This window comes from Ovis aries, chromosome 3 (genome assembly GCF_016772045.2).
Source record: "Ovis aries strain OAR_USU_Benz2616 breed Rambouillet chromosome 3, ARS-UI_Ramb_v3.0, whole genome shotgun sequence".
In the NCBI taxonomy this organism is placed as follows: domain Eukaryota; kingdom Metazoa; phylum Chordata; class Mammalia; order Artiodactyla; family Bovidae; genus Ovis; species Ovis aries.
Genome location: NC_056056.1, coordinates 197,251,872 through 197,276,524, shown reverse-complemented (window position 1 = coordinate 197,276,524; position 24,653 = coordinate 197,251,872). Strand labels below are relative to the sequence as shown.

Genomic DNA, 24,653 nt, shown 5'->3' with positions numbered 1-24,653 from the left:
GGATCTACAGACATCACCATGCATATGGTATTATTAGAAATGAACCATTCATCAGTATCTAGACTTGTGGAATATCTTATTTCTCTTTTAACTACTGAGTGAAGCTACTTAAATAGCTAACTGTGCTTATTTTTTTTAAAATTTATAAACAGTAGTACCTTCCCTCTTGAAATGACTTTCGTGTGTCCGTATGTGTTGTCTTTTGCAGCAGATCCATTCTCGGATCTGTGCTATTCAGCATGACATTACAAAGTGAGCCTCCCATGGAAATGATCGCTCCAGGAGTGTGGGATGTAAGTCAGCCATCCCCAGTGACCCTGCAGGTAAGGCCAGGCTATGAGATTAAAGTACACACAGCACGCATTACTTGATAAATGTCTTGTTGTCAATTACAGAAACAATTTTCTTCCAGGATCTCACATTTTAATAGTCTTCTCTTTCTCCGGCCTGCTGGGATCTGTAAAACCTCTATTGCTTTTATTTTGCATTCAGTGTTCTCAAAGCACTTTTCTCCCAGTTTATATAATAGCAATTTCAAGCCATTCTCCATCCAACACAATCAGGAAGGAAAGGAATGGACTGTTGCCAGGAGTCTACTCATTATACATATTCACTTTTCTTTCCATTGTCTAAAAACAGTCATTAGTATATATTATTAACTTGGTACCTTATTCACACCTACCTCTTCATTATGTCATATTGCCTTAAAATCTCTTTTGTTACATGTTTCCTAAGTGACTAGCCATTAAGCTGAATAGTAGGGGGAGAAACAGCAAACCAAATCCTTCCTTTTTCCTTAAAGGCTCTCTCCTTTCTGTGATTTGTAGTCATGAATGAAAGGTGATTAATGATTTTGGGTTTTCATCCTTTCTGCTCAGAGGATTTTTTTTTTTCATTTCCCTCCCTTTTTTTCATGCTGGTAAATGATCAGGTTCATCAGATACCTAAAGCCTAACCTCTCCCATACATGCAAATGCGGGGAATACAGACTCTCCATCTACGTGGGAAAAACTGGGCTGTGCACCACAGCACAGGATTTTTCAACCTCTCACTATTGATATGTTGGATAGGATGAGTCTTTGTTGTGGGGGGTGCCCTGTGCACTGTAGGATATTTAACAGTGTTTGGGGTTTTACCCACTAAGTACCAGTAGTGACTTCCCAGTTCTGATAACCAAAAATGTTTCCACATACTGTCAAATGGTCTCTAGGGATAAAATTGCCCTCAAGTGAGAATCACTATGCTGGAGGAAATTAGTAGAGTCTATAGGTTTGTAGAATTTCCAGGTCTGCGGTAAAGGATGTGAGGGACAAAGTTTAGCAACATGGAAAGTAAGCTGTTAAAAATGGAAAAGAAAGGCAGCACTAATAAGAAAATGTGGCTTTCACTTTGCAAGATGGAAGAACTTCCCCCTCCAGACAGTAGCTGAAGATCCACTTCTAATCCGTGGATGGGGTGATTAAAAAAACAGTGTTACAAAAGAGAGACACACAGAGAAGGAGCTTCTGATTGCCAATGCAGGCGTTTGTGGGTGGGGAATGAAGGATGGGATAGTTAGGAAGTTTGGGATGGATACATACACACTTCTATACTTAAAATGGATAACCAACAAGGACCTACCGTATAGTGCAGGGAACTCTGCTCAATGTTATGTGGCAGCCTGGATGGGACGGGAGTTTGGGGAAAAATGAATACATGTATATGTATGGCTGAGTGCCTTTGCTGTCCACCTGAAGTTATCACACCATTGTTAATTGGCTATATACCTCAATACAAAATACAAAATAAAAGCCAGGTGTTGTCAAAAAATAAAGCACACACACGCCAAAGAAGTGGTTGATTAGGTTGGATCTTGGCATAGCATCCTAGGCACTCAATAGATGATGACTTGGTGATTAGCAGATGTTTCCTTGTAACAGGACAACTACCTTTCTTTAAGAGGATGAATGCAGACTTTTCCTTGCCAGATCCAAACCACCTGAGCTTAACAAAAATCTTCCAAGTCTGCCCATTGGCAGAGCTTTATGGATATAAATTAATGATTATCAGGGTCTTTAGTGGCTGGGGTAGGGTGGGAGACATGAAGGAGGCTATCTGATGAGACCTTCCTTGATTCCTCTCAAGTGAGGGGATCAGCTGCTTTAGGAGCACAGATCCTGGAAGTGGAAGCTGAATAAAAGTATCAAGGATTCAGCAGCATAGATTTCCATGTAGAGACCTACAGCCAGGATGGAATTACCACACGCTCATGTTCAGCCACTAAGTCAACTCTTTGCAACTGCATGAACTGTAGCCTGCTACAGTTCCTCTGTCCATGGGATTTCCCAGGCAAGAATATTGGAGTGGATTAATGTTTCCTTCTCCAGGGGTTCTTCCTGACCCAGGGATCAAACTTGTGTCTCCTGCATTGGCAGGTGGATTTTTTTTTTCTTTTTTTTTACCTCTTAGCCATCTGGGAAGCCCCTATGACAGAATTTATCTTACAAGAAAAGGAGAGAAGATATGGAAATCATCCAACAGGATGAAAAAATCTTCAATTATCTTCTCTTGCAAAATAATTTCACATGGTATAGACATAGATGGAAACGTGCCAGAATTTTTTCAACTGATGATGAAATATACAAAATAAAGTAAGAGGTATTGAGGTAATAAAGTTGAAAGCCTTAATAACTAGTCGCATTCTAATTACACACAGCTAAATTTAGAGCAGAATTTTCAACCTAAAGATTATGAGATGGTGAGGAAATTAGAAGCAAGTTCTGCAACCAGTGTTTGTGTTAAGGAGTCAGTGTGAGTCACAGGGAAAGACATCAGGCTCAGAGTCAGGAGATTCGGAGTCTAGTCTTAGCTCTTTAACAGTAAACGTTATGACTGAACAAGTCACTTTCCACCTCCATACAGTGAGAGGACTGTATTATGCCTGTTCAACTTCTTTCTGGTCTGTGCTTTGCTGATTGTCTATGTTATTAAAAGATGACAATTATGGTATGATGCAGGTTATAATATGCTACAGAACCTAATTCCTTCCAGTCAGCCTTCTTTTTTTCACACTATGCTGCAGACTGGAAGCAGTGAACAGAGTGAAGTAGATCTGAGTTCTGAGCTCCCCAAGTGGCACTAGTAGTAAAGATTTCTCCTGCCAATGCAGGAGATATAAGTGACGCTGGTTCATTCTCTGTCTCAGGAAAATTCCCTGGAGGAGGATGTGGCAACCCACTCCAGTGTTCTTGCCTGGAGAATCTCACAGATAGAGAAGCCTGGAGGGCTAAAGTCCATAGGGTTGCAGAGTCAGACATGACTGAAGCAACTTAGAGTGCACGCACAGATATGAATTCAGACATGGAGACAAATTATTATAGGATCCGATCAATGTGTGTCTCCCTCAACTTCTTCCCTCTCCCTGTATACAATCTAGTATGCTGCTGCTAAGTCGCTTCAGTCGTGTCCGACTCTGTGCAACCCCAGAGACGGCAGCCCACCAGGCTCCCCCGTCCCTGAGATTCTCCAGGCAAGAACACCGGAGTGGGTTGCCTTTTCCTTCTCCAATGCATGAAAGTGAAGAGTGAAAGTGAAGTCGCTCAGTCGTGTCCGACTCCTAGCGACCCCATGGACTGCAGCCTACCAGGCTCCTCTGTCCATGGGATTTGCCAGGCAAGAGTACTGGAGTGGGTTGCCATTGCCTTCTCCAACAATCTAGTATAGTGATTCATAATTTAAGCACTAAGAGCAGAGTTGTTTTAGTTAATGTTGCTCTTGTTCTAGTTTATATTTCTCTACTTAGTTTCCCATTCATTCTATTTCTTAAAAGTTTTTTTTTTTTTATGTGAGCCATTTGAAAAGTCTTTATTGAATTTGTTACGATATTGCTTGTTTCATGTTTTGTTTTTTTTGTCCACAAGGTAGGTTGGATCTTCACTCCCCAACCAGGGATTGAACCCACACTCCCTGATTGGAAGGTGAGGTCTTAACCACTGGACCGACAGAGAAGTACCCCCCGGCCCCCCGACCATTCATTCTAAATACACTATATTCTGGTTTATTTGTCCTCACCACACTGCTGTCAGATAACCTCCTAATTTCTAGTTGCCAAACCCAGCACTGGTTTTCATACCTCTTCATTCTAGTCCTCTCTGTGCAGTTTTTGGCACTATCTCTTCCCTATTAGGGGCCTTCTGAAGGAGTTCAGTGGTGAACAATTCGCCTGCCACTGCAGGAGACGCAGGAGATGTGGGTTCCATCCCTGGGTCTGGAGGAGGAAGTGGCAACCCATTCCAGTATTCCTGCCTGGAGAATCCCCATGGACAGAGGAGCCTGGCAGACTATAATCCATGCGGCCACAAAGGAGACCAACATGACTTAGTGACTAAACAGCAACTTCCCCACCACAGAACACTCTTTTCCTCTGACTTTGCTGATATTGCCCTCTTAGTTTTCTCTTCACACTTTCTTTGGTTATCCTTTTTCTGTTTTCTACTCCCGCTCTGTTTCTTTTGCTTTTCCCCTCTGTTGACAGTTCCCACGGGTTCTGTCTGCTGCCCATTGCTATTCTCAGTATGTATATTCTCCTTGAGAGAATTTCTCTAAAGCTTTATTGAGATATATGTCACATGCCATACAATCCTCCCATTTAAAGTATACAATTCAATGTTTTCTAGTATTTTCAGAGATATGTACAGCTAATCTCAACCAATGCCAGTTTTAGAGCATTTTCATTTTTATGAAGAAATCTCATACTTTTTAGCTATTGCTTTCCAGTCCCAAAATCTAAGCAACTACTAATATACTTTCTGTCTCTATAGGTTCACCTATTCTGTACATTTCACGTAAATGGAATCATACAGTATGTGTTCTGTTGTGGCTGGATTCTTTCCTTTAGCATAATGTTTCAAAGTTCATCCACTTTGTATCATAAATCAGTATTCACTTTTTTTAAAATTCCTGAATAATATTACAAGATAGAAACGTGCTTAGTCACTCAGTCCTGTCTGACTCTTTGCTACCCTTTAAACTATAACCCGCCAGGCTTCTCTGTCAATGGGATTTCCCAGGCAAGAATAGTGCAGTCAGTTGCTGCTTGACTCAGGGATTGAACCAGCATCTCCTGTGTCTCCTGCTTTGCAGGCAGATTCTTTACCTGCTGAGCCATCAGGGAAGCCCCACCCACAGTATAGATATACCATTCATATGCATGAGATATACCACTCTAAATGCATATAGAGATATACCACTCTAAATGCATAGTTGCTATGCATTTAGATTGTTTCCTTCCAGCTGTTAAGAACAGAGCTGCTCTGAACATTCACGTACAAGTTTGTGTGTGAACCTATGTTTTTATTTATCTGGGCTGTATACCAAGCAATGGAATGGCTGAGTCTCATTTGTTCCTAAGGTTTGATTTACAGTATCTTGCAGGTTCATGCCTAAGTCTGTATCTTTAGTTCACACTCTTTCACACCACAGGGAAAGAAAGTGTGAGTCACTCAGTCATGTCTGACTCTGCAGTCCCATGGACTTCCCTGTCCTTCTCTGTTTCCCAAAGTTTGTTCAGATTCATGTCCATTGAGTCAGTGATGCCATCTAACCATCTCACCCTCTGCCACACCCTTGCCCTCCTCAATCTTTCCCAGCATCAGAGTCTTTTCCAGTGAGTCAGTTCTTCATATCAGATGGCCAAAGTATTGGCGTTTCAGCTTCAACATCAGTCCTTCCAAAGAATATTCAGGACTGATTTCCTTTAGGATGGACTGGTTGGATCTCCTTGCAGTCCGAGGGACTCTCAAGAGTCTTCTCCAGCACCACAGTTCAAAAGCATCAGTTCTTTGGCACTCAGCCTTCTTTATAGTCCAACTCTCGCATCCGTATATGACTACTGGAAAAATGATAGCTTTAACTAGATAGACCTTTGTCAGCAAAGTGATGTCTCTGCTTTTTAATACACTGTCTAGGTTGGTCATAGCTTTCCTTCCAAGGAGCAAGTGTCTTTGAATTTCATGGCTGCAGCCACTGTCCACAGTGATTTTGGAGCCCAAGAAAATAAAATCTGTCACTGCTTCCACTTTTTCCCTTTCTATTTTCCATGAGGTGATAGGACCAGGTGCCATTAGTTTTTTTTAATGTTGAGTTGCAAGGCAGCTCTTTTACTCTCCTCTTCACCCTCATCAAGAGATATTCTGTAGACAGCTTCCAAAACAATACATTCCAAATTGAGCTCACCGTCCTCTGAGAATTGCTTTCATTCCCTGAATTATTTATGACTGTGCATGCACTCACATACAGCGAGTCGTTGCACTTGTCTCATCTCTCTCTCTCAATACTCATATTCTGTCCACCATAGATCCTGTCAACTCTTCTCTCATAAGTTCCTCAGTCTGTCCTCACAAGTCCCCACTGTGTCTTCCCTGGTGGTTATTCTCTAATCCAAAATCCACAAACATGATCCTTCGAAAACATAAATCTGAACCCGCCACTCTCCTTATGCTCTTCAGTAACTCAGCACTGCCTAGAGAATTACAGGCAAGTTCTAAAGCACAGCCTCCTCCCATTGTTTCCCTTGCCACTCCCTGACGTCAAGCTCCAGCAGCTTCAAAATTTGTAGTCTCTGACGTGGACTGTCCTGTTTTACCTTTTGTGCATTTATGAACTCTGTTCACTGCCTGCAATGTGTCTACCATCTTCCCTTAACTGTCTGTTACCCACCCTTGGGCTTAGTTTCTGTCCTTGTTATTCACCTTTTAGGATCCATGGAACCCTCTTCCATGAATTTCTTACCCCCTTCCCTCTTTTCACTCTAAGAAGCATTGGAGTGTCCTACTTCTGTGTTCTCATAATAACCAAGAAGATTTTTGTCAACACATTTACAACATTGTGTTTCTTTCTTGAGAACTTCTTTAAACCATAGTTCTTACCTACTCATTCATACAAGGTATTTTACTTTACCTAACATTTCATTACCTGTTTATCCTTCATTATCAGTGATGTTAGGGTGAGGCAACAGCAATATTATTGGTACATGATCCTTAGAACACAGTACATTTTTGTCCAAGTGTAACATAGGTTCCTTTTTCTTCACCCCCTCTTTTATAACTCCTTCCACAGACTCACAGCAATTGCCATCTAGTTGGTAGACCTAATTCTTTCCCTTGAACTGCATAGAACTTATGATCTAATATGCATATGCCTTATATCCAAACTACACCTACAGCCCAGGTTCATTTCTTTGAACAAGGTGGTAGAATCATGGGGGCCTGAGCCAGGCCATGAACGTCTTATTGGCATACTTATGTGAACATGAACACTAGGCACATTCACAGCAGCTCCTTCAAGGAATTCCAAAACATGAAGCCATAGTAGGAACCATGGTGGCCAAGTGTAAATGGAGAAGGAAGGAGAGAGTAAAAGCAGAGCAGATAAATGGAACACAAGACGTCAATATTCAGTGTATAAGGACGTGTGCGTTATAAGTGTGGATGATTGGATCTGAATATTTACCTGTACCCTGGAAGAAAGAGCCTCATAATTTCTTTTTTTTTTTTTTGCTTAAAATCAGTAGTCTATCCTTAACTCTTTGAGGCAAGAATGGAACAGTAGGTGTCATGGCACATTAAGTGAACACATTGGTAGAGAGCTCCTGTGAAGTGAAATGAAGTCGCTTAGTCATGTCCGACTCTTTCCAACCCCATGGACTGTGGCCCACTAGGCTCCTTGGTCCATGGGATTTTCCAGGCATGAATACTGGAGTGGGGTGCCATTTCCTTCTACAGGGGATCTTCCCGACCCAGGGATCAAACCCAGGTCTCCCACATTGTAGGCAGACGCTTTACCGTCTGAGCTACTAGGAAAGCCCTTTAAAAAGAAGCACTCAATCCACGTGTGCCCCTTTGCCTCCGTGAGGGGGTGGAGCTGAGATGAGCTCAGGGGGCGTGGCCCCGGCTAAGGGGCCCGAAAGTGATTTGGGCCCCAGGTGGGCGGTCTCTTCGAAGCCACCAGAACCAGCTGCGGGGGGCGGGGGGCGGGGGACGGGGTGTCATCAGAGGAGGGGCGGCTCAGGGTGAGAGCTCCTGTAGCACTCTATTAAACAAAAGAAAAATAAATAAATAAATAAAACTAAGGCGTAATGACCACAGAAGAGGAGTCACATGTTTGCCATTATTAACTTGAAGCATAGCTTGGGGGGCTCTGTATATAGTCAACCCTATTTTAATTGTTAATGTTTGCCTTTGTCCTCCTCCATAATGCATAGAACTCAAAGTGTTCCAGGGAAAATGTTGTACATTAACACATATTTGGGAAAGTATCTTTTATGAAAAATTAAAACAAGAGGCAACTGGGGAAAGCCCTAATATTTTCTATCAGAAACTGAAAAATCGATAACTGTTTAACTTCATAAAATATGAAGATATGCAGTTTGTATAGGACCTCATTCATGTATCAGAAATGAAAAAAATTTCATAATTGAAATATATCAAGGAATTTATTATAGATTTTGTATAAGGATACTTCTGTATTCTCACCCACTAGCTTTAGTTTCCTCATCTACCCTGCCCTTTACTTAGGACCAACATAAAATTGAATAAGCTCATTAATATTTTAGTATTTTTGTTTTCTATGTTTAAAATATCTGGATATATTAAGAGTAAAGGGTAACCTACTAATACCAGAGGCACTTCTTTCCAAGGCAAAATTAATCTTTCTGCCAACAGGCAAAATTTACTATAATATTGCTTTGGTGTGTTGGAATAATGAATGATATAACAAAAATTATACCAAAAACAAATATTGCAACAAATTTTAAAGATTAAAGAATAAAATTCTTAGGACTTTTCAAATAAGAATCCAAGTAGATTAAACTGTATTTCAAACTGTAACTCACAGTCTACCTTATAATTTTATTCCATTATTTTCTGAGATCACAATCTAACATAAATCAGCAGAGAAAAATAAATTCGTTAGATTTTCTGATATGAAAATGAAAAAAAAGTGATACTCTTAAGTACTATGAAAAGTGAAAGTCACTCAGTCATGTCCAACTCTATGACCCCATGGACCGTATTCTGCCAAGCTTCTCTATCCATGGAATTTTCCAGGCAAAGGGGTCTTCTGACCCAGGGATCGAACTTGGGTCTCCCACATTGCAAGCAAATTCTTTTACCATTTGAGCCACCAGGGAAACCTCCTAAGCATTATATGGGGCTGAAAATATTTATCTCATTTACGTACTTAGAAACTGTATATTTTGATAACTACTGTTTTATTTACTGGGCTTCCCTGGTGGCTCAGTGGTAAAGAATCTGTCTGTCAGTGCCAGAGATGTGGATTCGACCCCTGGTCAGGAATATTGCCTGCAGAAGAAAACAGCAACCTATTCCAGTATTCTTACCCAGGAAATCCCATGAGCAGAGGAGCCTGGTGGGCTAAAGTTCATGGGGTCATGAGAGAATCAGACATGACTGAGCAACCAAACAACAACAGTGACAAATGTTATTTACTAGAATCAGGTTATCACTTAAGTGTGGTCTAGTGGGAGGCGTGTTAAGCCAGGAAAAAAGGTCTACATTCTAGCCTTGTCTATAAAACTGAGCTATAGAGCCACAGCAAGAATATTCTGTTTGGTTTTATACTTGCAAAACAGATCTTTACCAGAGAAGAGTTCACTGTCGTGTCTACAAAGTGGTTCACAGGCTTACAAATTTTAAGTAGTAGCTGCTACTAAGTCACTTCAGTCGTGTCCAACTCTGTGCGACCCCATAAATGGCGGCCCACCAGGCTCCCCCGTACCTGGGATTCTCCAGGCAAGAACACTGGAGTGGGTTGCCATTTCCTTCTCCAATGCATGAAAGTGAAAAGTGAAAGTGAAGTCGTTCAGTCGTGACCGACCCTCAGCGATCCCATGGCCTGCAACCTTCCAGGCTCCTCCCTCCATGGGATTCTCCAGGCAAGAGTACTGGAGTGGGGTGCCACTGCCTTCCTCCTTAAGTAGTAGAGACGAACATAAAGTTACTCTTTTTATTTTCTCAAGTGATTACATGAAAAAAATGTGATTGCAATCTATAATTTTCATCATTTAATAATCAACATTTAGTAATGAAATACAGAAAGAGTATAATTTCAGCATTATATAAAATGTAGCATTTAACTTTATGAAAAGTTAATAAATATTATTTTCTTATTTTTTCTCAGATAAAGTTACAGACTACAAACTTATATACCATTTATATAAATAATTGAGGATTTACCAAATATCATGTATATTTAAACACCGAGTCCAAACCCTAATGATTCTTCTAAAATTATTGTTAAATAATAAACATCACAGAAAACATAGGATATTTTCCTGCCCTTTGCTTTATTTTCTATAAATCTAAGATAGAGATCATTAAATTAATGATGCATTTTTCAGGCATTTGATACGTGGCAAACCATCTTTTTGTTATTTCAGATTGATTTTCCAGCTACGGAGTGGGAGTATATGAAACTTGATTCTGAAGAGAATGGAAGTGATCTTGAAGAACCACCAAAAGAATGTTTAAAACATATTGCCAGACTATCACAGAAACAGACTCCGATACTGTAAGTGAGCCAGTTTGGGGGAGGGAATTTTGCCTCTTTTCATGATACCAGCAATCATTCTAGAAGCACTCATATCTGTTAAGAGTGAACCTTCTTTCCAACATAACTCCGCTCGTTTCCTACGATCACACCTTTTGGATGATCCACTAATACTTAGGAGCTAAGTTAGTAATTGTGGGGTTTTTTAAGATTTTTTTTTTTTTCTCATGACACTCAGAAACTTTAACTTTGGTCAAAAGAAAAATAAAAAGATTGGAAAACATTCATTTCAGAATGACAAAGCAGAGACTGATAGATACAGATCAGCATTTAACAGTGATAAACCATTGTTCTTCAGTTAGATAGAAAATTGTTTTGGTAAACCAGAAAAGTGTAAAATCTAATTATAATGACATTGAAAAAGAACAGAAATAGCTTATGTTTTAATACCACTAAATTAGTAACTAAAGGAGTACTTAAATTTTGTCAAACAGAAATTCTCTGGGAAAGAGATATCCCAGGAAGAATTATAAGAGATTACTAATTCTGTGTACTTACTGTTTGTACTTAATATCTGATAATCTCTAAGCCACAGTTTTGGAGAAGGCGATGGCACCCCACTCCAGTACTCTTGCCTGGAGAATCCCATGGAGGGAGGAGCCTGGTAGGGTGCAGTCCATGAGGTCATGAAGAGTCGGACACGACTAAGCGACTTCACTTTCACTTTTCACTTTCATGCATTGGAGAAGGAAATGGCAACCAACTCCAGTGTTCTTGCCTGGAGAATTGCAGGGATGGGGGAGCCTGGTGAGCTGCCGTCTATGGGGTCGCACAAAGTTGGACATGACTGCAGCGACTTAGCAGCAGCAGTAGCAGCAAGCCACAGTGAACCCCACTGGTTCATGGGGTTGTGAGGAGTCAGACATGACTGAGCAACTGAACTAAACTGAAAAGAGGAAGTGAGCAGTACAGTAAAGTAACTGATGTAATATTTTAGGCAGAAGGTCATGGTCACTAGAACGAGGGCAATGGCAGTGGACATTGTGAACATTGATAGTAATGGCTGGATTTGGAGCATATCTGGGAGTTGAAAAGGCATGACTTGATGATTAATAGTAAATTGGGGTGAACCCAAATGAGAAACGAAATAATTAAGGTAATTCATTGAAGAGTCTAAGGTTTGAAATTGATGAACTGGGCAGATATTAGAGCCATTTTATGGAAGAGGGATTAGTTTGAGACCTTCCAAACTGAGGTGTTGAACATGATTGAGCATTTCAGTTCAGTTCAGTTCAGTCGCTCAGTAGTGTCCGACTCTTTGTGACCCCATGAACCGCAGCACACCAGGCCTCCCTGTCCATAACCAACTCCCAGAGTTTACCCAAACCCATGTCCATCAAGTCGATGATGCCATCCAACCATCTCATCCCCTGTCATCCCCTTCTCCTCCTGCCCTCAACCTTTCCCAGTATTAGGGTCTTTTCAAATGAGTCAGCTCTTTGCATCAGGTGGCCAAAATACTGGAGTTTCAGCTTTAGTATCAGTCCTTCCAATGAACACCCAGGACTGATCTCCTTTAGGATGGACTGGCTGGATCTCCTTGCAGTCCAAGGGACTCTCAAGAGTCTTCTCCAACACCACAGTTCAAAAGCATCAGTTCTTCTGCAGTCAGCTTTCTTTATAGTCCAACTCTCACATCCACACATGACCACTGGAAAAACTAGTTTGGGGTAATCTTGTTAATGCCCTGAGCTCTAATTTCCGCACATCCTACTCTGTTCCTCATTCACTTCAAGCCAATGACATCTCTTTACTTCTCATATTTCACATGTGCCATTCCCTCTCCCATCTCAGGGTCTTCTTATTTGGAATTTCCTCTTCATGAAATACTCCTTCCTAGTTCTTCACATGGCTGAATCATCTCATCTTGTAGTGAAAGTGTTAAAATGCTAGTTGTTCAGTCATGTCTGACTCTTCACAACCCCATGGACTGTAGCCCACGAGGCTCCTAGGTCCATGGGTTTCTCCAGGCAGAACACTGGAGTAGGTAGCCATTTCTTCTCCCAAAGGACCTTTCCAACCCAGAGATCAAACCTGGATCTCCTGCATTGCAGGAAGATTCTTTACCATTTGAGCCACCAGGGAAGCCCCTCAACCTGTAGGTCCTCACTTAATTGTGATCTTCTCAAAGAGACCTTCGTTTATGACCCTATCAAATGAAGTTTTTCCCTCTTTAGAATCTCTCTTATTACCTTTTTATCACACGTAACACAATCTGGCATCATCTTGTTTATTAATGTGGTTTTTTTTCTCATTTATTTGTGAGAACCAAGAGAACCAGGAACCTATCTTGTTTGTTACTATGTTTCCAGTGTTCTACATTGTGCCTGATAAATAATATGTGTAAAATAAATGTTATAAAGGATAAAGTTCCTAGGCATAGAGTTTGGTATAAAAATGACCTTAAGGATTCTCATAGTCCTTATGACACATATTTTGATGATCCATCGTTATTCTAAACTATTGCCATCTTAATTAGATGAAGCATCTTTTGACAGTTCTTATTCAAAAATATAAAACTTAACATTTAAAAAGTATGTCATATATCGGAGACTGATATATTTGTATGATAGATTTTTTTAAATATAAAAAGTTGTTATCCTTTGAAATTTTAAATATGTTCAAACAAAAAATGTCAAAACCAACAAATAAATAAACACAGAAACTGTCCTTAAATATTAAAGGTTTGTGTTTTTAAACTAGCCCCAGTGAATTCTAACTGGTTTTATACTTAAGTTTTCCATTTACATGAATAACTTATACATAAAATAAGCAACATTTTTTCTGTTTTGCTCACTCAAATACGATTATTAATGCTCAGTAGAGTACAGTTTCATTCAGGACTGTGAAAACAGATGGAGAACAGTCTTCAATGTGATAAAACTTATGTTAGAAACAGATTACATTCATTTTCCAAATACCACATTTTATCATTTAGTTGGTGACATACTTGTCTTCTTTCAAATTGGTTAAATGTAAGCAGTCAAGAAGTTCAGACAATGAAGTTTGGTGAAAATGTACTACAACATTTGTAAAAATAAGAAGAATACCTTCTTGATGACCTCTAAAGAAAAGTATCTAATGTAAGGAAAATCTCAGAACATAAAGTAAAAAACAAATGTTTTGAAAGAAATTATGTCTCCACCTCCAGCCATGAAGGTTACCTATTATATTACTAAACTAGTCCTCCTGAAATGAAATATGACACAAGAGAAATACATATAAAGCAACTGCTCTCAGAAATTGAGCAGAGAAGGCTTGAGGGGAACCCATGAGTAAAAAGGCCTTCAGACCCAGAGATGTTTTCTGTATCATAGCTCTAGAATTTATAATTAAAGAAGAGCAGGCAGGTCTTACCTCCTGAGATTAAAAAATAAATAAATAAATAAGGCAGAGATCACAGAGTTTAATAATTGTGAGGCAGCTAGAATTTCCAGAGAATAATAGTGGAGAAAAGGAGACCCACAGGATAGGAGCTTCAGAAATATGTAGTAGTGTCCCCTTATGTATTCAGCTGAGTACGGAGCCACTCGTGAGCACATGGAGATGTTATAGCAAAAGAACTGCTACAGGGAGATGTGAAATAAATGTAGATTCTAGAGGTTGCACAATGCTGGGAGACATAAATTTTCTGACCGGTAATGATGCAGAAAGATCACAGAACACCTCAGCACTCAATAAAGAAATCAGAAAGATGCATATTAGGAGTAAGTGTGCGCTAGCTCAAGATTTAGGGCTGTGCTTGGCCTAGTCTAACACATCATAAAAACAGACCCCAAGAGGATCAAGCTGCCTCCTAAAAAATAAAACTGGAAACATTTAGCACTCAAATGTAGCAAAATGCAGACTGCGAATAAGGTAGGATTTTAAAAGTTTAGTGTACAACCAATAATTGCTAAACATAGGAAGAGTCAGGAATAGATAACCATAGACCAGGATTGAAGGAGGCAGTTAACAGAAACAGCTTCAGATATTTTGCATGCGTGCTAAGTTGCTTCGGTTGTATCCAACTCTGCAACCCCATGGACAATAGCATGCCAGGCTTCTCTGTCCATTGGATTCTCCAGACAAGTACAGTGGAGTAGGTTGCCATCTCCTCCTCCAGCAAATATTTTACTACTGTATTAAAGGTATTTATGGGTTTAAATTAAAAGATACATATGGGTGAACAAATGAAGTAGAAAAATGGAAATTTAAGAACTGAAAAGCACAGTATCTAAATTTTTTAAAAATCACTGGAAAAGCTTAATAGATTGCGTAATAATAAAAGAAAAGAACAGTGAGTTTAAAGAATGGGCGATAGAAATTATCCATGTTGAAGTACAGAAAGAACAAAACCTGAAAATAGTGATACAGCCTTGTGACCTATAGGACAATTATCAAGCAATGTAAGAAGTATGTATTGGACACACAAGAGAGAAGAGAGATAGTGAAGAAAAAAAAATTCTTAAAGAAATAATAGCCAAAATTTTACAAGTTTAATTAAAAAAAAAAATCACCTACAGATATAAGAAACTTAGCAAATCCCAAACACACACACACACACACACACACACACACACACACACACACACACACATCACCTAAGCTCATCATAGTCAAATTTCTGAAAACTAAAGATAAATATAAAATTTTTCTAAGGCTTCAGAGAAAGTCAGCAAATCACATTCATGGGATAAGTTATAATTCTACAGATTTCTCATTCAGTTCAGTTCAGTTCAGTTCAGTTCAGTTCAGTTGCTCAGTCGTGTCTGACTCTTTGCGACCCCATGAATCACAGCACACCAGGCCTCCCTGTCCATCACCATCTCCCGGAGTTCACTCAGACTCACGTCCATCAAGTCTGTGATGCCATCCAGCCATCTCATCCTCGGTCGTCCCCTTCTCCTCCTGCCCCCAATCCCTCCCAGCATCAGAGTCTTTTCCAATGAGTCAACTCTTCGCATGAGGTGGCCAAAGTACTGGAGTTTCAGCTTTAGCATCATTCCTTCCAAAGAAATCCCAGGGCTGATCTCCTTCAGAATGGATGGCTGGATCTCCTTGCAGTCCAAGGGACTCTCAAGAGTCTTCTCCAACACCACAGTTCAAAAGCATCAATTCTTCGGCTCTCAGCCTTCTTCACAGTCCAACTCTCACATCCATACATGACCACAGGAAAAACCATAGCCTTGACTAGACAGACCTTAGTCGGCAAAGTAATGTCTCTGCTTTTGAATATACTATCTAGGTTGGTCATAACTTTTCTTCCAAGGAGTAAGCATCTTTTAATTTTAATTTAATTTAATTTAATGTTGTCTTTTAATTTAATTTAATGTTGTTTACAGATGCATATTTTAAATACAATAATTCAGCTAGATTAAAATTAAAAGAATTGAAAAAGATATATAAGGAAAATCATTCCATCTTGATATATTTGGGAAAAAATTTTTGACAAAATTCAGCACCAATTCATGATAAAAACTCTCAAAACTGGGAATAGAGTGGGACTTCCCCAACCTTCAACTCCTGAGTTGAATCTGGAACTATAGGAAAAGCTAGAGTTAGCATTATATTAAATGATGCAAGAATAAATGTTTTCTCCCTAAGTTTGGGAACAAAGATGCTTGCCTAAATATTCCTCTTCAGTGTTGTACCATCAGTCCTCGCCAGTGCACTATCCCGGGGAGGGGAAAAAAAAAATTTAAGTGTGTAAAAGTCAAAAAGAAATAAAACTGGCTCTATTTTCAGATGGGTAATTATGTAAGATCATAGCATTTGAGATTAATGTACAAAATGCAACTATATTCCAGTAAAAAAAAATAGAAAATAAATTTCATTTTTCTAAATTCTATCAGTATTTACAATATCAACATCTCTATCCCGTGAAGAAGGGAATGGGAACCCACTTCAGTATTCTTGCCTGGAGAATTCCATGGACAGAGGAGCCTGGAGTGCTAGAGCCCATGGGGTTGCAAAGAATGAGACATGACTGAGTGACTAACACACACATAGTTAAAAATGCAAAACTTTGCTAGGAGAAATTAAAGAAAACCTCAGTAAATGGAAGGATATATCATGTCATTGATTAGAATAACATTATTAATAAGGTGACAGTTCTAGTAGTCCCAAAATAGTGATAAAAATGCAATTATAATCTGTTAGAAAGTGTAATTTTTTTTCAAATGATCAGTATGCTTTTAATTAAACTCCAGTGACTTGGATAATATTTTTTAATGGGCAAAATTAAAGAATGGCAAAATGCTATACAATTGGTTCTGTCATACCCTACACCTGCTAATGTGAAATGCAACAACCACTTCAGAAAGCAGTTTCTTCAAAAGGTAAACACATGACATACAGCAAAGTCATTTCCCTCCATGGTACTTCCTGGGAGAAATGAAAATACTCCTGTACAAATACATGCACACAAAAGCTTTATTCATAACATTCCAAAACAGGAAATACTCCCAGTGTCCATCAGGTAAGAGAAAGGATAAGCAAATTATGATATGCTCATATAAAGGAGTAATACTCATTAAATAAAAGAAATAATCTACTGATATACTCAACAGTATGGATAATTTCAAAAAATTATACTTAGTGAAAGAAGCTATAAATAAAAGAATATTCATGATTCTGTTTATATGAAATTTGAAAGTAGATATTATTTGTCTAAAATGAAAGAAGTCATACTACTGCTCACCTCTGGTAGCATAAGAAACATTTTATATCTTGAAAAGAGTGTGGATTTTATTATGCTTGATATGTGCATTTGTCAGAATTTAATTAACTGAATCCATGCATTCTCTTTTATGTAAATTATGCTTCAATAAAAGAGAAAAAAGCATTGTTCAATATTGAAAAATGAATTCAGTTAAAACAAAATAATTAGTTTTAGTAGCATAGTAATAATTTTATTATGGAATATTTTTCCTCTGGGGGGGGGTTTCTGGTGAAGAAGGTAGTGACAAAAGAGAAAAAGAGCACAAATGTACCTCAAAAACCATCCTCTGTGATTCATTTCTTTCATTTTGCAGATGGAGAGGATTTCAGAAGATATCATACAGAAATAATAATATTTAAAGTCTGTTAATAATTCTTGCTATCCCTTCTTGGGAGTTTTAGTTAATGAAAGCTGAGCGACAGAGTGTCAGTTTTTAGGAGACAGTGTTGAAAAGCTGTCATTGTCGTGTGAGAAATGCTGTCCTTCAGTTCAACTGTGGGCTTGAATGCTTTTCCTGGAGTATAAGCAAAACATGGTAAACTGTCAGTGAATCAATGGCCTTTGTCCCAGATCTAGATCTTCTGAGGGACACACTTGTGCATGTGAGAAAGTCCTATTCACTGGCATTTTAACTCCAAACTTCCAACAAACTCTAAGAATTTAAAGCCAGAATCCAAGGATGAAATGACATCTTTGTTTCTGAAGTTTAGAGCAAAAAGTTTTCTGACCTCTGATGAAACTTGCTTCAAAATGAAGGAATATCATCTTTAAAATGTGCCATTTCTCCACAGGGCCCACTTGAGTCTAAGTTAATTTCCAAATACAGTAAGAAAGTAAATGGTTGATAATCTTTGTTCTAAGTAGTACATGTGGCAGAATTGATAAACTTGGTCTGCCTTAAAGGAGACAGAAACTTTGCTAACCAGAATGACAATTTTTAAAAAGTGGCTAAGATAAGAGCAAGGAAAAATACATGTGAATTATCTGAACTGAAGTACATTTTATTTAATTTTTCTATAAAAGATTAAATTAGTGGGAAATAATCAGATAAAATAACCTATCAAACTGTCCCAAGAAGATAAAGGACTTATTTTCCAAAAGAAACTAAAAATCAAAGAACTAGACCTAATATTTTGTACTGACTGTTCATAGCAAACGTTTGTTATTGTCAAAAACTCCAGTAAATTATCACTTCCAATCTGGTTTTGCAGCCTCTCTGAGGAAAAGAGAAGATACTTATGGTTTTATCGCTTCTACTGCAACAATGAAAATTGCTCCCTTCCTTTGGTCTTGGGAAGTGCCCCTGGATGGGATGAAAGAACTGTTGCAGAAATGCATACCGTTTTAAGAAGATGGAAATTCTCTCACCCTTTGGAGGCACTTGGACTTTTGACTTCCAGGTAACAATTGCATGACAGGCATGATATTACTAATGTGAAAATTTTAAAGAGAAAAACTGTAACTCTCTATGAGTAATTCAATATCAATTCTGTTTATTTCCAATTTCAGTAGCTGTAGATATTAAATTTAGATAAATGTAAGTTGTGAATATAAATTTGAAACAAAGCTAAACTATAATTGTGTCTTCTAAACTAAACTTAATAAAATTAATGGCCAGAGTTTCTTAAATGGGGAGTCTAGTTGCTCTTTGAGAAATAACTACCAAAAAATATTGAATAGGGAAAAATAAACTTCTCTACATGTCTCTCTCAAAACAAAGGAATCCTTAAAAACTGAAACAGTATCTTTTACTATTGAAATATGCAAAGCCTGGCAAAATACCCTGTTTATAGTAGGTGTCCATTTAGTAAGACAATGATAATGATAGCAAAATGAAAAAAAAGCCTATCCCTTGTGTATTCTCTGTCTCTTCCCTAGAATAAAATGCATGGTGGTTGAGAATCTGGTGGATAATGATGTCATCGTCTAGTTAAGAGGAAGCATGTGGGAACAAGTGTGATGTCTGGTTCTGGCTTGGGGAAGCAACTCTTACTTGGCTTCTGCTTCACATTTAAAGCCAAGAAGAGATATTTTAAGTCTGTCTTCATGGCATCAGCACTGATGCCATGAAGAAAGTCTGCAATTTCTAGAGTCAGAGAAGAAGTATGACACTCAGTTCTGTTCTGAATTCTTTCTCAAGATCCTGAAGCAGGAGAAAGGAGGGAAAGAAAGTGACACAAAGGACTTTTCAAACAATTTTTTTTGGTTTATTTTAAAATCTGTGGCTTTTATAAAACTTCTAGCATGTGAAAGGAGGAGAAAGGAATTTTTTTTTCCTATTTTTCGTAGGAGTTACTAGACGCTTCCTCTCAATCTTCCAAGTTCAAAATTTACAAATTATCTTAAAATTTTATGTTTTTTGTGCCTTGTACATTGAATATTTCTGTTTTCTGATGTCTTTCATCAATTACTGTGCATTCGTATACCCACCTTCCTTGATAAATGATAGAACATAGATAGATACAGAGATAGAATTTGTCTTTTGGTTGAGCTTGCACCTTTCCCCCTTTTTATAAGGCTTCTTCTACGTGGACATTCTTTGACCTCACTAAGTAAAACTGACCACATGTTCCTACTACAGTGATTTGTTTCTTTATGAATTATATTATATTGCATTGTATTTACACACAACATGTGAGACGTAATTTACCCACATTAGAATGAGAGCTAGTAGTGAGTAGTAGTAGTGAAGTCGCCAGTCATGTCCGACTCTTTGTGGCCCCATGGACTGTAGCCTGCCAAGCTTCTCTATCCCTGGGATTTTCCAGGCAATAGTACTGGAGTGGATTGCCGTTTTCTTCTCCAAGGGATCTTCCTGACCCAGGGATTGAACCCAGGTCTCCCACATTGTAGACAGAGGCTTTACCGTCTGAGCCACCGGGCAAGTCCACAGAATGAGAGCTATTTAAGCCCAAATAGTTCATCATAGTGTTTCTGTTTCCCACAAGCTTAATAATACCTGAGACATAGTAATTACTCAATATTGAATCAATCACTCTCAAAAATTCATTATGATTATTTAGACCTTATTTTAAAATAATATTTAAACTATATTATTTGAAGAAATCATCAATTATCCTTGTTTCTTACATCTCCATATACAGTTGAATTAATTAATGAAATAATTATATAAGAAAATCAATTAACAATTGGTTTCATTGGAATTACTTACAGTTCATTCTTATATTTCAAGAAACTTCTGGAAGAAATGAGTTCCTATTTTCATCTTACTCTTAACTTCTTTCTGATTTAGGTAAGAGTAGCCAACATCTAAAAAAACTTTTTTTTAATTCTAATTGTTTTTTAGCTCAAGTAAGACTTAGAAAAATAGCACAGTTATTGTTTTGTCATTCCTGAACTGATTAGCTCATAGAAGATTGGTTCAAAATGTAAAGGCTAAAAAAAAGTATGAAGGTAACAATTCACAGAATAAGAGAAGATATTAGCAAATCCTATATCTTAATAAAGGAATGTAATTCAGAATATATACTCTTATGACTCAATAACCAGACAATAAATAACCTAATTTAAAAAAAAATAGTCCGAGGGTGTAACATTTCCTCAAAGAAAATATAGACATATCCAATAAGCATGTGGAAAGATGCTCAGCATCATTAATCACTAGGGAAATATAAATGAAAACCATATTGAGATATCACTTGACACTAACTAGGATGGCTATAATCAGAAAGACAATTAGCTTTGGCAAGGATGTGAAGAAATTGGAAATCTCATATATTGCTTGTGGGAATGTAAAACGGGGCAGCCAGTTTGGAAACCAGTTAGTCAGTTTCTTAAATACTAAACATCAAGTTAACATATGACCCAACAATTCCACTCTTAGGTGTATACTCAAAAATGAAAAATAGGTTCCCTCAAAAATTTCTCCATGGATGTTCAGACCAGCATTATTTACAAGAGCCAAAAAGTAAAAACAACTCAAATGACCATCAAATAATGAATGGATAGATAAAATGTGGTCTGTCCATGCAATGTTAGAGTATTCCATAATAAGTAGTGAATATTAATATATGTTACAACATGAATGAACCTTGAAAACATGTTAAGCAAACAAAGCTAGTCACAAAAGACCACATGTTTTATGATGCCCTGCTGCTGCTGCTGCTAAGTCGCTTCAGTCATGTCCGACTCTGTGCAACCCCATAGATGGCAGCTCACCAGGCTCCACTGTCCCTGGGATTCTCCAGGCAAGAACACTGGAGTGGGTTGCCATTTCCTTCTCCAATGCATGAAAGTGAAAGTGAAGTCGCTCAGTTGTGTCCACTCCTATCAACCCCATGGACTGTAGCCTACCAGGCTCCTCTGCCCATGGGATTTTCCAGGCAAGAGTACTGAAGTGGGGTGCATTGCCTTCTCCGTTATGATGCCCAGAGATAGGCAAATGGATGGAGATGGAAAGTAGATCAGTGATCACCTAGGGCTAGAGTAGTTTGGGGCAATGTAGGGAATGAGAGCCAGTGGTTATCAGGTTTCTTTTGTGGTTATAGTTCAGTAACTTTGGGAGGAAGCTAAAAGCCATTAAATTGTACACTGAGTGAATTGTATGATATTTGTTACATCTTTATAAAACTGTTAAAAACACTTAAAGAATGATTGTAAAGGCAAACCTATTCATATGACTCTCTATATCACTAAAGCCTAGTTTTCTTATGGGATAACTTTTTAAAGTTTCTAAAGCATTAACTATGGCCTTTTTTTGATAGCTTAATGTTCCGTTAAGATGTACTTTGATCTATTTTAAAGACATTTAAATGTATTAAGTAATATTTTCTTGTAAAGTTCATGGAATATTTTTTACAAAAATCTTTATCAGCATGAAGCCTGCTTAGTTTTCTTGCTTATAGATAGAGAGGATTCACTAGATGGACTTCTGTATTCTCTGATTCCTGATAACTAAGCTTCTCTACCTGAAGAGATGTTGAACATCTATTTGATTCCCTTAATGTTTTAAGTATAAAGTTTAGATTTTCATGTAGTTCTCCCTTAATACGGCCTCATTTTATTATCTATAATAACCCTATAAAACAAAAACTATTATTATCCCAGTTTTACCTTTGAGGAAACTGAGGCTTACAAGGGTTAAATTGCCCAAATGGCACTTGTAACTTAAGGAGCTAGAGTTAAATCCAGAGATTTGGAACTTACCATCCTCACCCTATAATTCACACCATTCCTACATAAATACATGCTGTTTGTTTATGTACTAAATATGTAAATAAAACTATCCTAAAGTAGTTTGATTATAGTAAATAGCAGTACTTACGCTTGGATGTTTCCACTTCACTGTGTAATTTCTTTTTTTCTGAATAATCAGAGTTTTAGACGTTATGAGGACCGGTTTCAGACAGAGTAGTGTTTAGTAAGCATCATTCAAGGAACTTAGTAGAAACTTGATTTATTTGCACATTGAACAGTTCTTTATCATGCATCAAAAAAGGTCACTGAAAAGGTTGGAGTGTTTCCACTGTACTCATCCTCCGACTCCCACTCTCAGTTTAACAGAACTGTTAAAAAACTTGAGGACAGACTATTTCGAGAAACGAACCTTTCAACTTCTCTAAATCAAAAGCTGACTTCTCTAAGAACAAACAGTATGTGCTTGTTAAGTAAGTTGTCAGAGTGAGTTCTTCAGAGGTCTATATTTTGTCTCTGTTGAATAATCTATTTTTTCCAGTGGCTTAACCTCATGAGAACCAGCGTGCTCCATTTCTAGCTTAGAAAATTTTTAATATTGCTGATTACTTAATCCTGTTTGAAGATTCACCACCTCCTGCTGGCTTCCTTTTAGCAAGAGACATGTTGAAATTTGATTTAGCTCTTGTGGGCCATAGGGTGTTAATATTTCCACAGCTGAGTGTTAACAGTGTGTTCACTGGGTACTGATACTTCCATTAGAGAAGGCAGTGCTGTCAGAATACCAGAGACCAAGGGCTAAGGTCTGTAGTTCTTGGCAGATGGTTGCTATTTTCTTGAACCCTGATGCACAGACGCAACTATTCAACTACTAATAATAAGCAGAAATTACCCAAGGAATTAGAAGGCAGTTCAAGGAAAGCATTCATTTAAAAATAGCAACTCTGAATTAGCATCAGAGGATTACATCAGAAGCTTAAATAAAAATTTGACAAGGCACTAGAACTTCCCATCCTACATGAAGTGAAATTATTGTTTTGCAGAAACAAGAGCAATACTTAATAGGCAGTGTCTTAGCTTTCAAAATCAGTTTCCCTGGAAAAATGTCCCACAAAAATGTTTGCATCAAACCACTGTATTCTTTATTGTAAAGATTAATGTGCTAAAGTCATTCTTAACATTGTAAGCAGGCCAAAGAGAATATGGAAAAGGTAGACAGCTATAACTTCCACATTTGACTAAACAATCAACTAATAGATGATGATGTATCCTTTCCATTTATTTTCTGAGTAAAAATATGTGTATATGGAAACTGGCACACAATGAATCAAAGAAACAGAATAGGACATAGCAACTGTGTTTAAATAACATACAATTCAGAGGGAAAGACTCAAACTGAAGATCACCACACAATGTTCTCTAGACTATAATCATAGTGTTGAGTGCTGTATGCCCCCAAGGAAGAGAGAGGCAGATTCTCTCAGAGAACGCAGGAAACGTTTTGCAAAAGAATTGAATTCTGACTTGAAACGTTCATAGGCATTTCCTGAGTGGAGAAGAGAGAAAATGGAATTCCAGAAAGAAAGACTAGATGGTCAAAGTTATGGAAGTTCAGAGACTAATGAGAGATTCACTATAATATTAGAAGGGAATGGTATTGGGAGACAAAGTTGAAAAGGTTGGATCAGTTTAGATCATTCAGTTACTCATAACTAACTTTATTGCAGCCCATGGAATCTTAAAAATGGGACTTACGCAGTCCGATTTATTTTGTACAAGGATAATTCTGTGCATTAATGTAAAGTGTGGACTGTAAAGAAGAATAACAGCAAGGGTATTAGATGCAGGTATAGAAATAGTCTACTTGAAAAGCGGTCTAGGCCTGCTCTAGGCATCAGTAGAAATTTACAGAGCAGACTGGAGAAACATTTCAGAGGAAAGTGAACAAGAGAGGAAATAAGGAAGACTTTGAAATTTTTGATTTAGGTAAATGATAGATAATTACATCGTTAACCAAGACAAGAGTTGTGGATGAAAGAGCAAATTTGGGTGTTGAAGTTGGATGCCATCTTCAAGGCCTCAAAGAGGAAATGGAGAAAAATAATTTGTGCCTCTTGGAATAAGATTGATCGTAAAGGCGAGAAGATCACTAAAGTTGAAGGAGGTAAGAGAAAGATTTTGATGTTTGGAC

The 24,653-nt window shown here is 38.0% G+C and overlaps 1 protein-coding gene across 18 annotated transcripts in view; it reads left to right on the top strand.

Annotated features, from left to right (window-relative positions):
- Positions 1-24,653, top strand: part of PIK3C2G (phosphatidylinositol-4-phosphate 3-kinase catalytic subunit type 2 gamma) — a 668,476-nt gene that overhangs the window by 335,871 nt on the left and 307,952 nt on the right. For all 18 annotated transcript variants that reach the window (XM_060413352.1, XM_060413355.1, XM_060413356.1 and 15 more), the window contains 3 exons: positions 209-323; positions 10,436-10,566; positions 18,520-18,708. In XM_060413352.1, coding sequence (XP_060269335.1) covers positions 209-323; positions 10,436-10,566; positions 18,520-18,708 — 435 coding nt within the window. The remainder of the gene's footprint in view (positions 1-208; positions 324-10,435; positions 10,567-18,519; positions 18,709-24,653) is intronic.